Below are 18,443 nucleotides of genomic sequence, written 5' to 3'. Positions count from 1 at the left end.
CCAAAACTATTCAGCTTTGATATTAATGAGTTTTTTGGGTTCATTGAGAACATGGTTGTTGTTCAATAATAAAATTAAACCTCAAAAATACAACTTGCCTAATAATTCTGCACTCCCTGTAATTGTAAACATTTTTTTAAAGGTACATGGTAGTTACAGACAATTGAAAAGGGACACTGTAGAGCATCTCACAATAGGTGAAACCATCATTATGTCCCTTTCAACAAGGTTCTTAACCTTAACCAACCTTAAAAGGACAAAAAAAAACACAAATGTTCTTTTATGAATTGGATAGAACAAACAATTTTACATAACATTCCAATTTACTACTATTATCAAATGTGCTTAATTCTCTTGTTATCCTTTGCTGAAGGAACAGCATTGCACTACTGGCAGCTTGCTGAACACATCTAGTTAGCCAACGACAAGAGACAAATGTGTGCAGGCACCAATCAGCAGCTAGCTCCCACTAGTGTAGGATATGTGCATATTCTTTTTCAACAAGGGATACCAAGAGAACCAAGCACATTTGAAAATGGCAGTGACTTTAAAAGTGTCTTAAAATGACCTGCTCTATCGGAATCATCCAAGATTAATTTTGACTTTCCAATCCCTTTAATCCTTGAGGAACAGCGACAAGATTGAAAATGCGTTAGTATGAGAAAATGTAAGTGACTGGGGCCTAACAAATTTAGATCTACTAACTGAAGGATATCACAGAAATAAATAAATAGATCTACTAACTCAGGCATATAATAAATATAAATATACGAAGGACATATACTATTCTGTTCTCCTGACTCCATGAATATGCTTCACCCTGGAATCACTGTAAAAGTACATTATAAGGCTGAAAACACATATGCATTTGTTATTCAAGTAATTATGATGTGTGGCAAAATCGTATCAGAGAAAATTCATGAGTTGTTGAGTCATCTGTAATATGCTAGAGAACTGGCCCACACACAGACACTTCATAACACCAGGAGATGTTGTATCATATAGGAGGAGGATGTAATCAATTACAGTTGATTCCTATGGTGTTTACAAGCTCATAGGTTGTGGATGTAAAGTTAGGTCTTCAATGCAGAGTTGCTGTAAGAAGCTGCCTTAAAGAGACATGAAACCCAAAATATTTCTTTCATATTCACAAAGAGATTACAATTTAAAAAAAATTCAAAGTAACTTATATTATAAAATTTGCTTTGTTCTCATATTATTTGTTGAAGAGATATCTCACCCCCATACTCGCACACATTTTCAACCTCTCCCTCAGCACTGGTATATTTCCCTCATCTCTAAAACATGCACTGGTCACACCTATTCTCAATAAACCTTCCCTCGATCCAACCTCCCCATCCAACTACCGCCCTATTTCCCTACTCCCTCTTGCCTCAAAGCTCCTCGAAAAGCTAGTATACGCACGTCTAGCCCATTTCCTTACACTAAACTCTCTTCTTGACCCACTGCAATCTGGATTTCTTCCCCATCACTCTACAGAGACAGCAATTGTCAAGGTTACCAACGACCTACTTACAGCAAAATCCAAAGGCCACTTCTCTCTGCTTATCCTCCTTGACCTGTCTGCAGCCTTTGACACTGTTGACCACCCTCCAAACCCTCCAATCCTTCGGCGTCTGCAACACAGCTCTCTCGTGGTTCTCTTCCTATCTGACTAACCATACATTTAGTGTAGCCTTCTCCGGAGCATCCTCTGCCCCATTACCACTTTCTGTTGGGTTACCTCAAGGCTCTGTCCTCGGTCCCCTTCTCTGTTCAATTTACACATCATCATTAGGTTCCTTAATAAAGTCCCATGGGTTTCAATATCATTTGAATGCCGATGACACCCAAATCTACCTCTCTGCACCAGACCTACCTCCTTCCTTACTAACCCGTGTCACTGTCTTTCTCATATCTAATGCGCTGCGGAATCTGTTGGTGCTCTACAAATAACCGATAATAATAATAATAATCTTGGATGTCCTCTCACTACCTTAAGCTAAATCGCTCCAAAACTGAACTCCTTATTTTTCCCCCTTCTTCCAATGTATCCACCCCCAAAATTTCTATAACTGTTGATAATTCCATCATTACTCTTACCCCGCATGCCCGATGTCTTGGGGTCACATTTGACTCAGATCTTTCCTTCACTCCTCGCATTTAGTCCTTGGATAAAGCCTGCCGTTTCCACCTTAAAAACATCTCTAAAATTAGACGTTTCCTTACGCAAGATACAACTAAGATTTTAATCCACTCTCTCATCCTTTCCAGCCTCGACTACTGCAACTCCGTCCTCTCTGGTCTACCAAGCTGCTCCATAGCTCCTTTACAAACCATTATGAATGCCTCTGCTAGGCTCATCTTCCTTACTCGTCGCACTTCATCTGCTGCACCTCTCTGCCAATACCTTCACTGGCTTCCTCTTGTCTCTAGGATTAAACACAAAATCCTCACTCTGACATACAAAGCTCATAACCGCACTGCTCCCCCCTACATTTCAGAACTTTTCTCCAGATACTCTCCCTCCTGTCCCCTTCGATCAGCTCAGGATCTCCTCCTCTCCTCCTCTCTTGTTACTTCCTCACATTCCCGTTTACAGGACTTCTCCAGACTGGCCCCCATCTTGTGGAATTCCCTGCCTCGCTCCACAACTCTCCCCTAGTTTTCACAGCTTCAAGCGCTCCCTAAAAACTCTACTATTCAGGGATGTTTACAACCAACACTAACCTTTCCTAACTCCATTGCTTTCCCCTTGAACACCTTAGAATGTAAGCCTATGAGCCCAGCTGTTTGTAGATTGCCTTCATAAGACCTGACTACAACAGTGAAACTCTCGGCGGGGCCCTCTACCCACTTGATCCCTATAAAAGTTATCCTGTATACCGACTATGTTTACAGCGCTGCAGAATCTGTTGGCGCTCTACAAATACCTGATAATAATAATAATATCTAGATAAGTAGCGTGCGCATGTCTGGTACACTACATGACAGGACATAGTGCTGCCATCTAGTGCTCTTGCTAATGTATAACAATCTTGGAAAACTGCTGCCATATAGTGCTGCAGACACATGCACACTACTGAGCTTAAATCTCTGCTTTTCAATAAAAGATAACAAGAAAATTAAGAAAATGTTATAATAGAAGTCAATTGGAAAGTAGTTTAAAACTGTATGTCCTATCTGAAATATGAAAGGAAAATTTGGGGTTTTATGTCCCTTTAACTTTGAAATCTGTTGGATCAACAATCAGATAACTACAGCACTATTTGTGTGAAGATTTAATCGATCCCTGGTGAAAGTTCATTGCTGTAACGTATGTGACCTTGACTTGACCTATATTTTTAAAAGTTTCACAGTGCGATAACTTTGGATTGTCAATGCTGTGTGTATTTTGATGCAGAATTTCAGTGATTTGGCAGTTGAAGGTTTGATAATTGGTGCCCATTGTTTTCTTCCTAAGAGCCATCATGCTTCAGGTAAATAACAAGTGTCATGTTTAATGTTGCTTAATGTGGACTTATTTCCAAATAAAAACTTCAGCAATTCCGGTGGAAACAGAAGCAGCAGATAACCACGCACAATTGGTTTTAATTAGTTTTATTTCATAGACACCAAAAGGAACACTGACAAGTGATGTCAAAAGACTATGCTCAAACACACCATCTTCAAAAATTAAAAGGACATTAAACACTTTGAGATGGTAATATAAAATGATAAATGATATATTTTTTATATATATATATATATATATATATATATATATATATATATATATATATATATACACAAACTCTGCAATATACTTTCATTATTAATTTTGTCTCATTTTCCTTTAATTTCATTCTGAAATTGTGAGCTTTTCAGTTTCTGTTAGAAAACTTAAATTAAGCTCACCTGATAATTTTATTTTCTTCAGATGGAAAGAGTCCACAGCTACATTCATTACCTTTGGGAAAACAATACCCAAGCTATAGAGGACACTGAATGCAAAAACAGAGACCCAACCAGTCTCATAGAAACAAGGGTAGGCAACGCCCAGACCCCAGAAATACAGAAACCACGGGATAAGGCCGGGAGTCTGAAACAGAGAGAGGATCTTCCCCTAACACAGTGCAACCGCACTCTAAAAAGCAACTGAAGACGATGGTCCCCAGTCGCAAAAAGGTATCTCAGAATACCAAAATATTCCGAACGAAACCTCGTGCAGCAACCTCAGATAGGTCTGACGAACACCTGAAGCAAAGACACTGCACGCTGCAGTCATCTAAAAAATGACTGCAACTTAAATACTTGCAGAGCAAGTAGAAAGCAGCTGAAGATAGGATCCTTCAGATTGCTAAGTATCCACTAACCAGCGAATAATAAGAGCCGCCAGTCCTTCCCACAAATCTTGAATGTGGAGAAAGGAGAACCTCAAAAAGGCATACTGTACCTCGAATGCTCCGAGGATGAACTAGCAGAGTAACAGATCTCAGATCCTGCTCCAACACCAGACCAGCCCAAGCGACAGACATGTCTGATAGACAGGGGGACAGAAGACCCCAACCACAAGCCCCCACGTAATGGAAGAAGAAAAGGGGGGACTCACCCACCCCAACAGAGCTCAGGTGCCCACCCAATCTGCTTCTCCAAAACAAGGCACTCCCAAGGAGAACCCCCTAGGACCTGGAATAGGGAAAAGTGCAATAGATCCGTAGGAAGACCTGTCACAACTCTCTTAGACAGTCTCTACGTAGAGAGAACAATTTCCAATAGGTGGAACAGAGCCAACAGAGTAACAGATGCTGCCCCTTACAGAAATAAGCAACCTAATCCCACCTCCTACACACAGGGCAGGACAAGGACCCTCCAGAAAGAGGAAACCCCAACTCATAAGGAAGATTAACTATCACCTCCAAAAGGAAGGGCACAGATAAGAACAGCGTACATGTCTACAAGACATGAAGCCATAGTATGATCAAAACACAGACCGAATGAAAAATCATCCAGACACCACTGTTGACCCAACAGAGAAAAAAAACTCCCCATCGAGGAGCACACTCCGTCCGAAGGACAAGTCAGGCCTTAAAGTTTATAACCAATACCTGAAGGTGGATGAGAACTCTGGCCTACCTGCTTGAAAGCCCAATGAGCTAGCCCCTATGTCGCAACATAGGGTCCCTGAAAAAAACTGGGTCGTCCCGAACCAGTCCATCGGATCATAAGTCTCCAGAAATCCAAGAAGGATCCAAGACAAGAACTCCAGACCCAGGACCCAGAATCATCCTAGAACGAACACCCTCAGGGAACACAAGATACCCCGTTTGAAGCAATCAGACCTCACAGGGGATGAGAACCGGGAAACCCGGAGAACTGGTACAGAACTCACTCGTAATTCCCAGCCCAAAGGGAAGAAAACACCCTTAGCCGGAGGTCAACACCCCCCCTGCAAGGTACTAGGCCGCGACAAAGTCAAGCAATTTCTCTACAGCCCAAAGACCCCAAGGGCAGCACAAAGGGAAACGAAAACGAGAACAGAGTCACCCGAAAGAGAGTAGAATAAAGGCTAGTCTCTATAATCCTCTCAGATTAATGTTCCAGAGGACCACACCCAAGGGAGAAGAATGCAAAGCATCCCGAACCTAAGCAGAAAAACATCCCCTAAGCAAAAGCTTGGAAAAAGAGACAACACCTCCTATCGCCCCTGATATGGAGACAACTAACTACCTAATTAAGCGGCCAAGGCCACCACAAAAAACAGCCGAAGTCCAGAAAGTCTCGACCCAAAGAAGAGAACCTCTAAGAGGAATAAGTCCTAAAAGGACACTTCCAAAGAGACTATGAAAGGCAAAACCGTAAGAACGGCAGTATGAAGGACCTAAATCCTCCAAGCCTACAACCCACAACAGGGAGGAACACTCTAGTTCCCGAAAAATTTGGAAACGACTAAGCATGTCGCCACAGATCTCAACGGAGTCCCGGTCCACTAGATTGAAGGCGAATGAGGACTGAATCAATCAACCATGCCCCTAAGCAACCACGGACCCTCAAGTCCTCTCAGGATGTTAGTTGAAGCTTGTAAAACAAGAAAATCACACAATTATATTGTGATCACTAGGCGCCCTCACCGGACTAACCGGACATAAAAAGGTGCCACGTGTCTGAACTAGGCCTCAAAGACAGAAGGATTTGTACCCAGTCAGGACCAGCCTGAAACCAAGGGCCCCAGTACTGTGAAGGCCCCATAGAGTCTCCCCCGATAATGGAGGGATAAAGAACAGTCAGACAGACTTTTGTAAACAGAGCTAACTAAATCGCGAGTATCAATTCCAGAGAGGAAAGTTCCCGAAGGAAACATCACACCACAACATGAGCTTTAAACCAAATAAAAATCATCATCCTCACCGGATGAAAATAAATTATAAGGCAACCCGTAGGTTATCGCCCAGGAAAAACGGACAGACCCGCAGGACCAGCCCAACAGGGGTCCAAGACTTCCAAGCTCAGAACAGGAAAAGGATACACAAATAACAAAGACTATAAGAAGATTACTTCATCCCCTTATGTCTATGTATGCAAGCCAGTCGAAGAGTAAGACTGAGGATCCCCAGACCCACTAAGAGTGGGATCCTCCAGCAACGCCAAAAACGTGCCTTAGTAGGACACGAAGGCGCGCCAGTCTATAACGAAAGGCTCAACATACCTCCGCTGGGACAAAACGAAACACCGGCCCCGAAGGTTGACCCCGAGGCCTCAGGGGCAGTCACTCCCCCGGAAGACTGAACTGAACCAGACGATCCCGTGCCTGACGAGCCCCGGTTAACAAAACACTGAGAATATCGTAAGCACACTCCCGGGAGGTGCAGATACGCCAGCGCCAAAGATATGGCCATGCGGAACCATGTCGTAACCTCCGGTGGGAACAGGCCACACTCCCTAGAAAGGAGAAGTAGCGTTTGGGTTACCTGCATGCGTAGTAAGAGTTGATGGTAGGAAATTCATCTTGTGAGAAATAGAATCCCCAGAGATGGATGGCTCAGTGGGCACCCGACTCCCTGATCCCGAGGAACAGAGCACTCTAAAACGGCATTCAGAACATAACTGATGGGCATGTATCACCCGGGCCAATTCATATTCTTCCAAGAAGTAGAGTCTGAATCAGAGAAATCCGTTTTCAAGAATCCTCCATACCTGGGACACTGCCACCTCCAGAGAACCAGACACCAGTGGACCAGGATTTCTCCGTCGCCACGCAGTCAGGAAAACGGAAATGGGGTCACAAGGTAAACCGTGCAGTCCATGCAAAAGCGCGCCCGACCGAAAAGACTGCGTCACTAGACATAGGCCGTTATGTTCCAAAATAGCATGAGCCGAAGCAACACTACTCAGTAGCAGACAGAATCACATAACAAACATGATTATAAACCCCCTTGTTCAATAATCCCCCTCAGAAGATATTAACCCTCGATTCCTACATACAAAAAGGAGCCTCACAGAGACCCTATGTTAAAGTTATCCCCGAAAGGTTGTAGACCCTCTCCAATAAACAGTTGAATTTACAATACATACATGATGAAAGCAAAATGAAACGATCTTACCAGAATCTACGCCGTGGAACAGGAACACGGCCCTTCAAGTGTGACAGATAGTAGTGTTGCCTCTGCCATGGACTTGAGAGAAAAAAGCAGGCAGTGAAACTCGTCAACGCTGATTGCTTGTGGAGCTGTTAATATGAGTCGGGATGGTTTCGCAGAAAGACTCTCCCTGTATCTCCGGACTCTAACTTTCGCCCATGCTCTCACTGAGAGGCTGACAGGACTACTTAAAACTCCAGTCCCATGCCGAAGAGTACTATAATCCATAAGAGACTATCGAAAACTTCTGACACTTCTCTGCCAACCTCCTGGGGGATGAGGGAAGTGGGAGAAGTATTTAAGCCTTTGGCTGGGGTGTCTTTGCCTCCTCCTGGTGGCCAGATTCTAAATTCCTAAAAGTAATGAATGCAGCTGTGGACTCTTTCCATTTATGAAGAAAATGGAAGTGCAGAACACTGTTATATTCCACATAGCCATTAGCTAAACAGTCTAGTGACCTATTTATAACTGTCTCGAATTGGCCACAGCAGGGTAGGTAACCTACGTTACAACATGGTAGATCCCATTGTTTTATAGGCACTACAACTTATTTTGTCAATATTTAAACAGCTAAGGAAACTTTAAAAAATACATCTACATGTTATTATCAGACTAATCTTTTCCTTGAATGCATCATTCTATCTAGAATTTATGCAGTGTTTAATGTCCCTTTAAGTTGTTGGGGCTCTTGGTTGGCAGCTGATCCTGACTGCTTTAAATCATTTTGTAAGAAAGAGCAGATTTCTTTTTAACATGAAAAAGGTTTTGTAAAAATAGTTTCATTTTATAAGTAAAGAACTATGAAATGTATGTGTGCACATCTAATATTAGTCTTTTAATTCTCACTGACAGATCTAGACGAATCACACTGCTCTATTGGTGGAGAAATACAAAATTCCCCCAAAAAAAAGAAAGAAAAAAAAGATTTATTCACCACAGAATCATCCATTTAATTTTTTTTATAATAAAATATATTGAAATGATCTGTTTTAGATGGAACACAGAAACAAAAAGGTATAAATGATCCTCTATATTTTCATGTCCTAAGTTGGGAGTCAAGTAGTTGATGATCACATTTTTGCTGTAGGGCTATTACATCTCAATAAAGGCAAAGCTGAAACATAAGATCTGGCAAAAGCAAACATGTTAGCTCTGTCTACATCGATGCAGTCTGTGATTCTTTATGAAATAAGCTTCCTAAGATCTACTTTGAAATCACACAATAACCACAGCCAATTGATTTCATATAGGATCATTTAGAAAGAGTGGAAAATATTCCTCGGAAAGAAAATGACCTATTTTGCACATTATTTAACAACTTTATCCAACCTATGTAGAGACATCCAGTAGATAACAAGAGTTTTACTTAGCGGATACTCACCTTTACCCATAACTCTTGTAAACTGTCCTGGAAGATCTCCTTCAGGTAACGGAGCACCTGTGGTCTCATTCTCACAGTTGCCCAAATGGTGCTGGTGCAGTCCTCCAGATGCAGAGTCCTTATTCTCTGATCCTTGACCCTCACTGCTCATTAAGGAGGCCGAAGAGTCTAGCTCCCGGTTATGCTCTTCTGCACTGCAGTTTTGTGACAAGTAAGCTTTAATTGGGGTGAGGATCATTTGGTGCAACTCTTGTAATGGGACCCGCAGATTTCCTCCTTCCAAGATGTCCTATTGATCACAAACAATCTTTTAATACTTCACAGCATAACTTAGTCTTTTTTATTTTTTTACAAAAAATATAATTTATGTAAGAACTTACCTGATAAATTAATTTCTTTCATTGGCAAGAGTCGATGAGCTAGTGACGTATGGGATATACATTCCTACCAGGAGGGGGCAAAGTTTCCCAAACCTCAAAATGCCTATAAATACACCTCCCACCACACCCACAACTCAGTTTAACGAATAGCCAAGTAGTGAGGTGATAACAAAAGGAGTAAAAAAGCATATAAAAAGAGGAACCGGAAAAATAATTGTGCTTTTATACAAAAAAACATAACTACCATAAAAAGGGTGGGCCTCATGGACTCTTGCCAATATGAAAGAAATTAATTTATCAGGTAAGTTCTTACATAAATTATGTTTTCTTTTATGTAATTGGCAAGAATCCATGAGCTAGTGACGTATGGGATAGAAATACCCAAGATGTGGAAGTCCACAGAAGAGTCACTAGAGAGGAAGAAATAAAATAACAACAGCTATTTCCACTGAGAAATTAAATCCACACAATAATTAAGTTTTCTTTGAAAAAACTTAAATAAAAAGCATTAGAATCAAACTGAAAAAGCTGCCTGAATAACTTTTCTTTACCAAAGACTTCTTCAGAAGAAGCAAAATACATTCAAATGGTAAAAACATTAAAAGTATGCAAAGAAGACCAAAATACTGCTTCGCAAATTTGATCATCCGAAGTGTCAATCTGAAAAAGCCCAAGAAATAGCGACTGAATTTAGCAGAATGAGCTGTAAATCTCTGAGGCGAAACATACCCAGCCTCTAAATAAGCCTTAAAAATCAAAAGTTTTAACGAGGATGTCAAAGAAATGGCAGAGGCTTTCTAACCTTTTCTGAAAACAGAAAAACAACAAATAGACTAGAAGTCTTCTGAAATCCTAATAACCTTGATAAAGAATTACAAAGCTCTTACCACATCCAAAGGATGTAAAGAACTCTCAAAGAATTATTTAGGATTAGAAAACAAGGAAGGAACAACAATTTCTCTACTAATGTTGTTCAAATGCACAACCTTAGGAAAATAAGAAGTCCACAAAACAACTTATCTAGATGAAAAAAATCAGATGAGGAGACACAGAAGAGATAGCCAAAAGAAACAATACTTTCCAAGAAAGTAGATAATCTTTAAAGAAAATATAGGCTCAAAAGAAAGAGCCTGCAAAATCCTTGAACCAAATTAGGACTCCAAAAAGGAGAATTAATAAATGAACAGGCTTGATACAAAATAAGAAGCCTGAACAAAACAGAGAATATCAGGAAGTTTAACCAATCTTTCTAGGAAATAAAACAGATTTTTGTCCCTTCAAAAAATTTGCAGACAAACTTATCCAAACCATCCTGAAGAAACTGAAAAACCCTAGGAATTGTTAAAGAATGCCAAGAGAATTTATGAGAAGAACACCATAAAATATAGGTTTTCAAAACCTGATAATACATGTTCCAAGAGACAGACTTATAAGCCTGCAACATAGTGATAAAAACTGAGTCAGATAAACCTCTATGACTAAACACTAATCAATTTCCATACCTTCAAATTAGTAATTTGAGATCCTGATGGAAAAATGGCCCCTGAAACAAGAGGGCTGGCCAAAGAAAAAGCGGCCAAGGATTGCAACTGGACATCCGGAAAAGATCCACATACCAAACCTGAGAAGCCATGCTGATGCCATCAGAAACACATGAGACTGTTCCAATATGATCTTGAAAATCACCCTTGGAAGAAAAAAAACAGAGGCGAAAGTATGTAGCCAGATTGCAAATCCAAGACACTGCTAATACATCCACCATTTCCACCTGAGGATCCCTGGACCTGAAAAGGTACTTGAGGAATTAAGAAAACACATCTGTATAGAGACTCTACCGGATGTAAAGACTGACGGCTGAGATAATCCATCTCCCAATGTCTAAACCTGAGATATAAGTCGTAGAAATTAGACAGGAGATGAATTCCATCTAAGAACGTATTCAAGATACTTCTTAATTGCTAAGGGACTGCGAGTCCCTATTCAATGATTGACATATGCCACAGTTGTGATATTGTCTGTCAAAGCAAAAAAATCAAAAGTTCTCTCCCAAAAGAGGCCAAGTCTGAAAGAGCTCTGAAAATGGCACAGAGTTCTAAAATATCGATTGGAAACCTCGCCTCTTGAAGTTGCCAAACCCCTTGTGCTGTCAGAGACCCTCAGACAGCTCCCCAACCTGTAAGACTTGCATCCATTAAGAATACAGTCCAGAAAGGACAAACAAAAGGAGGCCCCCTGAATAAAACGATAATAGTCTAATCACCAAATCAGAGAGAGTTAAGTGTTGGGATTTAAGAATATCAACTGTGATATCTGAAAACAATCCCTGCACCATTGAATCAGAATGCAAAGCAAAAGAGGTCTCAGATGAAAAAAGAGCAAAGGGGACCACGTCCGAAGCTGCAGTTATGAGACCTAAAATTTCCATGAACATAGCAACTAAAAGAAATGTTCTAGACTTTAAGTTAGACAGGCTAACACCAATACAATTGACTTTTGACCGATAAAGAGTAGGTCATGAGCATAGAATCCATTTAGAAACCAAAAAAGAAGTGACCCTTGTCTGAGGAATCACAAAACTCTTAGGTAAAATAAATCATCTAACCATGTCTTGAAGAAACAAAATTAGTTGATTTGAGAGATTCTAATAAAAAAAAAAGATTAAGCCAATACTAAGATACCATCCAAATAAGGAAAACACCACAATACCCTACTGTCTTATTACAGAAAGAAGGGCATCCAGAATCTTTGAAAAGATCCATAAAGCTGTTGCTAGACCAGTGGAGGCTCCTCTATAGGAGCACTTGAGCACGTGAACACCTGATGAACCCCCTGACCCCTGATGAACAAAAAAAACTAACCTTTTTTGCTTATTTAAATTAAAACATCCTCCAGGTTCCACATTTAAAATTGCTGTTCTTAATTATTTATTTATTTGCAGTCAATGCAATTTTAAAGTGCAATGGTCTTTTGCCTAATACTTCTATCTATCGCACATGCTGTGCAGTGCGATAGATAGAAGTATAGGCAAAAGCCCTTTCCACTTTAAAACTGCATTGACTGCAGTGCCACCTACAGGCCAGCCCATAGGTCTCCTAACCACACAGCTCTTAGTGTGCGAGAGCCAGCTGTCACGTGACACTCGCATACTAAGAGCTGTGCGTGTGGGAGGAGGAGAATTGTCTTGAGGGCAGAGAGGCAGCGAGGAGGCGGAGCCGGAATGGACTGCCAGCTAGAGTGAGTCACTGAGACCGCATGTGTTACAGTGTAGCTCCCACTGACTGACAAAATGCTGGAAAAGAGAGAGGTGAGACGGACCGTGACGAAGGTCAGTGAATTTACACAATCCTATATTCACACCACGACAACCTCACAAGCATGATAGCATCAAGGAATATCGCCCAATTTATGTTCAATACAGTTATGGTCTCATGTTGGCCCTAATTGCTTGCCAAACCATTGGGCAAGTTCACATAATTGGAACATTTTACACAACGGTAAATGATTCTTGCTAATTTGCTGCATGAGTTAAAGCTGCTGAGCCTGAGTGTATGTTGTCACGCTCAGCAGTAATTTATTGGCCTTAGGGACGGGTTAATAAAATGTGGCGCTCAATATTTAGTTACTGCATCAACTGCCAGCTGTAATCTATAGATTCACCAGTGAAGCACTGACCCTGTCTTAACTTCCCTGAACCTGTGTATCAGGTGTGAGGCTGCTGACAAAGCTCAGTGGCATAATTAGCTGAGGGAGAAAATTTCACAGTACAGGTCAGAAATGAGGCTATTATGCTGCAGGTCATTCAGCAGGTTTCATTGCTTTATCTGTACAGTATGATCCCAAATACAGTCAGTATCTCTCTTTACCTGTCACAGCTCTTTATCAAGTGAAAAGTATATGATGTAATAATTATCAATATTACTATTATTATGATGATAATTATTAATAATCATAACAATAAATAAAAAAGGGGATTTAGAGGACAAATGGTTATGCATATGCTGTTAATCAATAGCACAACCTACAGAGCAGGTTACCCTGACAGATACTGCAGAAAACACATCTAAAAAAATTAAAAAAAAACTGCTGCTGTCTGATTAAATTATCCTAAGTAATAAGTAATAGTATCCCTAGAAACTTGAGTTGAGTGAATTACCTCATATTCTCTGTATGGAAATGATAAAAAAGAATTCCCCATATTTAGGTCCACTTTACAACACCCCCCCCCCACCCACCCTTTGCCCTAAGTTTGTAATTCATAATAGCAAATAGTCATGCAGTTTACTTGATATTTGTGTTCTTTGGTGTTATTTTGAGGCTGATGGTGGATGGTGGCCTGTTAACAGCATTTGTGTTGATATATAACAGACCAGGTTATTTGTTCCACTCATTAAAGAGGCAGATAAACCTAAATATTTTTTGTGTGGCACAGTCAGCTATATATATATATATATAATATGTGTGTATACAGCACAGTTATATATATATATATATATATATGTGTATATATATGTGTGTGTGTGTATACAGCACAGTCATATATATATATATATATATATATATATATACACACACACTTTTTTTTTTTATATAGCATGGCCTAGTACTCACGGTAACCTTTGAACCACCGGGGTGCACATCAAAGAGATCCTGCATAATTCACAGATCTAACATATCGCAAAAAGGAAGGCACTCGCCGGGTTTAATAAGGATAAAGTTTTATTCCTTATGAAGTAACGTTTCGGAGTTTTACCTCCGTTTTCAAACTGGTTGTCAGTTTGAAAACGGAGGTAAAACTCCGAAACGTTACTTCATAAGGAATAAAACGTTATCCTTATTAAACCCGGCGAGTGCCTTCCTTTTTGCGATATATATATATATATATATATACACACACACACATTAAAATGGGCGGAGCCATCTGAGGGGCGGGGCTAGTGCTCCCCCATATTCAAAAGTCACCAGCCGCAACCAAAAGTGGTATGAATTAAATAAAAAATATGAGGATAAACGTTCTGTAAAATTGAGTGGACATAAAATGCTGAACAAAAGGTATAATAGTCCTTATAGTCGCCAACTTGAAAACAAAACAATATAAAGTCTTACGATCCAAGATTGGACTGAATAAACCTTTCTTCTTTGGGACAAAGAATAGAACTGAATAGAAACCCAATCCCTGTTCCTGCTAAAGAACTGGTATAAAACAATTCACAGAGTTTACTGAGAAAGAAATAATCTTCTCATAGAAGGTCTCATTTTAAAAATCTATTCAGACCCTAAGAATAATAAAGATTTTGGACTGAAAACATCCAAAAACAATTTAATCTGCCCCCTACCAGAAGAACTGGTTTGAGAACCGTACCTTCATGCAGTCGAATAACAAGTAATTATATAGCGTTTTCTCCCAGAAGGATACAAAAAACGCTTTTTCAGTGCTTGCACTCTGAGTTAACCAAATTAGCAGCTGAAAAAAACAGTTATTATTACCCAAATAAATGGTACACAATAAATTGACCTCAAAAAGGACAAATGGCTGCATTAACCCTGCAAGGATATGAATCTAAGACCCTTGGATCTAGAACAAGCATTTGTAGTCAGGACATTCACCAACTGATCTACATCACCGGACTAAAAGTAGAGCAGAAAAAAGACTCTAAACCTCCAGAAATAGTAGAGATAATAGAAATCAAACAGATTATTATCCTAACAAGCTAGAGATAATAAAATATATTTGAAATCATAATAATAGATATAGTAAACACAATAAAATGAATATATCATAAGTAAATAAAGAGAGTTATATACTTGAGAATCTGAAACTGCTTATGCTAACTGTTCAACAACAAAAAAAGGTTGAAAAAACATCAATGTCAGCCACAGAAAAAGGCTGAGCTAAAAATATAAACAGTAAATGAATATGCTCTACTAAGGTAATATTCAAACTCTAAAGAATCCTAAAAATAAGTACCAATTTCCATAGAAATAGTAGTACAGTCCCAAAAGGGAATCAGGATAAAACATTCTTTAAAACATAACACAGATAGTATCTTGAATAGGAAAAAAAAACCCTCAGGAGCAAATTAAAATCTTAAAATCCAAAATTTTAAATAAACATACGGCTAGATTACGAGTTTTGCGGTAAGAGGGGTGCGGTGCTAACTTGCACGTTATTGTCACCGCTCACTTTCCTACAGTGCTGGTATTACAGGTTTTCATAAACCCGGCGTTAAAAGGCAAGAAGTGAGCGTAGAGCAAAATTGAGCTCCATACCGCACTCCAATACCAGTGTTGCTTAAGTCAGCGGTGAGCTGGTTGTACGTGCTCGTGCACGATTTCCCCATAGACATCAATGGGGAGAGCTGGCTGAAAAAAAGGCTAACACCTGCAAAAAAGCAGCGTAAAGCTCCGTAACGCAGCCCCATTGATTCCTATGGGGAAACAAAATTTATGTTTACACCTAACACCCTAACATAAACACCCCTAATCTTACACTTATTAACCGCTAATCTGCCGCCCCTCACATCACCGCCACCTACATTATACTCATTAACCCCTAATCTGCTGCCCCCAACATCGCAGACACCTACATTATATTTATTAACCCCTAATCTCCCGCCCCCAATGTCGCCACAACCTACCTACATTTATTAACCCATAATCTGCTGCCCCTAACATCGTCGTCACCTACCTACATTTATTAACCCCTAATCTGCTGCCCCAACATTGCCGCCACTATAACTACATTTATTAACCCCTAAACCTAAGTCTAACCCTAATCCTAACACCCCCTAACTTAAATATAATTGAAATAAATCTAAAACCTACTATTAATAACTAAATAATTCCTATTTAAAATTAAATACTTACCTGTAAAATAAACCCTAAGCTAGCTACAATATAACTAATAGTTACATTGTATCTAGCTTAGGTTTTACTTTTATTTTACAGGCAAGTTTGTATTTATTTTAACTAGGTAGAATAGTTACTAAACAGTTATTAACTATTTACTAACTACCTAGCTAAAATAAATAAAAATTTACCTGTAAAATAAAACCTAACCTGAGTTACACTAACACCTAACCTTACACTACAATTAAATAAATTACAAAAAAAACCCCACTAAATTACACAAAATAAAAAAATAATTACAAGATATTTAAACTAATTACACCTAATCTAATAGCCCTATCAAAATAAAAAAGCCCCCCCAAAATAAAAAAAACCCTAGCCTAAACTAAACTTCCAATAGCCTTTAAAATGGCCTTTTGCCGGGCATTGCCCCAAAGAAATCAGCTCTTTTACCTGTAAAAAAAATACCAACAACCCCCCAACAGTAAAACCCACCACCCACACAACCAACCCCCCAAATAAAACCCTAACCCCAGAAGCAGAACTTTTTTTCACTTTCTGCAATGAGATTTTTTTGTAGTAAAAAATTTTCTGCAGGTCATTTTTCAATAAAATTCAGTTTTAAATTGTGTGTGTGTGTGTGTGTATGTGTATGTGTGTGTGTGTATATATATATATATATATATATATATATACACCCCCCCCCCTGCATATCAATATCACCATGGTCTCTTCATACATACCCCCCCCCCCTGCATATCATGTCACCATGGTCTCTTCATGTATAACCCCCCCCCTCATATTAATATCACCATGGTCTCTTCATACATACCCCCCCCTGCATATCATATCACCATGGTCTCTTCATGCATAACCCCCCCCCCCTGCATATCATATCACCCTGGTCTTTTTATGCATACCCCCGACAATATATTATATAAACATACTTTCACTTCACATATAACCCACCATATTGATTTTATTATGATTACTGTGTGACCATATCAGAGCCTTCAGATGAATGTGAAAGTGTACAAATGCAATAAATAAAACCATTGTTGTCACATTTTATAAACACTTAAATGCCCCCCTCCCAAAAAAAAAATAAAACAAAAAAAAAACATTGAGACCATTGATCCAGTTGTTGTTTACACTTTCTGGAGGGAAAACCCCAGGTAAAGTATCCTAAATATTTAAAGGGACCCAAGAAAGCACCTGTTATATGTATTTACGGTCAATGAATGTGCAAACACCAGTTTCCTGACAAACGCCCCTGCTCGATGCTGGCTGTCTCTTGGTTTAACAATCCTGACAACCTCAACTCCTCCAGCTAACACAACACGCGTTAGGAGCTGCTGAAGTCCTAATCACCTGAACGCCCTCTGCTGTTCAGCATATTATTCCCTTCTGCACCTCACAGCATATCAAGGAATCTAGAGCTCCACAGACACCAGCCAGGCACACTTATAAACAAATCCATAGACTCGCTGAACCCACTAATTAAACTAGACTAAAGCAGTAATAGAGTCAGGGAATAGTCTACGTTATCTAAAGCTACAAATGTAACAAGTATGCCAAGGGCCAACGGAGCAGTTTAGGGAGCTTAGCAAACAGTGTCTTGTACCTTAGCACCTTGCCCATAGCCTGCAGTACCATCTTGCAACTGAAGCCATTTTTAGGGCTGCCGGTTATGGGGGGATCTGTCGGGGGAAATGGATTCAGGGGGCCCCAGCATCCTCAGACCAGAGGGATCCCCCTCCGGACTTGTGAGCACAGCCAAAAGACAGGACAGGCTCCTAAACTTCCCATCAAATAAAGCAGATGAGGGAACTGAGCACTCTGTGTCCCTCCTACAGTGCCGTAGAGAGGAGGAGAGCAGGGAGTGTTAGAGGATTTGGGGCAGTCTAGGGCAGGCACGCACGTAGTAAATATAATATTATATGTTAAGAGGCTCAGGCTGGGAATGAAAGGGAGGCACTTCTCAGTGTCACATCTCACATGTACTGCGTGCTTTCAAAACAGACTTCGGAACGGCAATATTACAAAATGACATTCTTGAAAAACAGAATTTATGTTTACCTGATAAATTACTTTCTCCAACGGTGTGTCCGGTCCACGGCGTCATCCTTACTTGTGGGATATTCTCTTCCCCAACAGGAAATGGCAAAGAGCCCAGCAAAGCTGGTCACATGATCCCTCCTAGGCTCCGCCTACCCCAGT

General features: G+C 40.0%; 1 protein-coding gene across 5 annotated transcripts in view; it reads right to left on the bottom strand.

The window, feature by feature from the left end:
* Window positions 1-18,443, bottom strand: part of SAMD4A (sterile alpha motif domain containing 4A) — a 380,149-nt gene that overhangs the window by 114,505 nt on the left and 247,201 nt on the right. For all 5 annotated transcript variants that reach the window (XM_053697599.1, XM_053697600.1, XM_053697602.1 and 2 more), the window contains one exon: window positions 8,998-9,286. In XM_053697599.1, the coding sequence (XP_053553574.1) occupies window positions 8,998-9,286 (289 nt within the window). The remainder of the gene's footprint in view (window positions 1-8,997; window positions 9,287-18,443) is intronic.

Source organism: Bombina bombina, chromosome 1, assembly GCF_027579735.1.
Source record: "Bombina bombina isolate aBomBom1 chromosome 1, aBomBom1.pri, whole genome shotgun sequence".
Classification (NCBI taxonomy): domain Eukaryota; kingdom Metazoa; phylum Chordata; class Amphibia; order Anura; family Bombinatoridae; genus Bombina; species Bombina bombina.
This window is presented reverse-complemented; position numbering and strand designations above follow the sequence as displayed.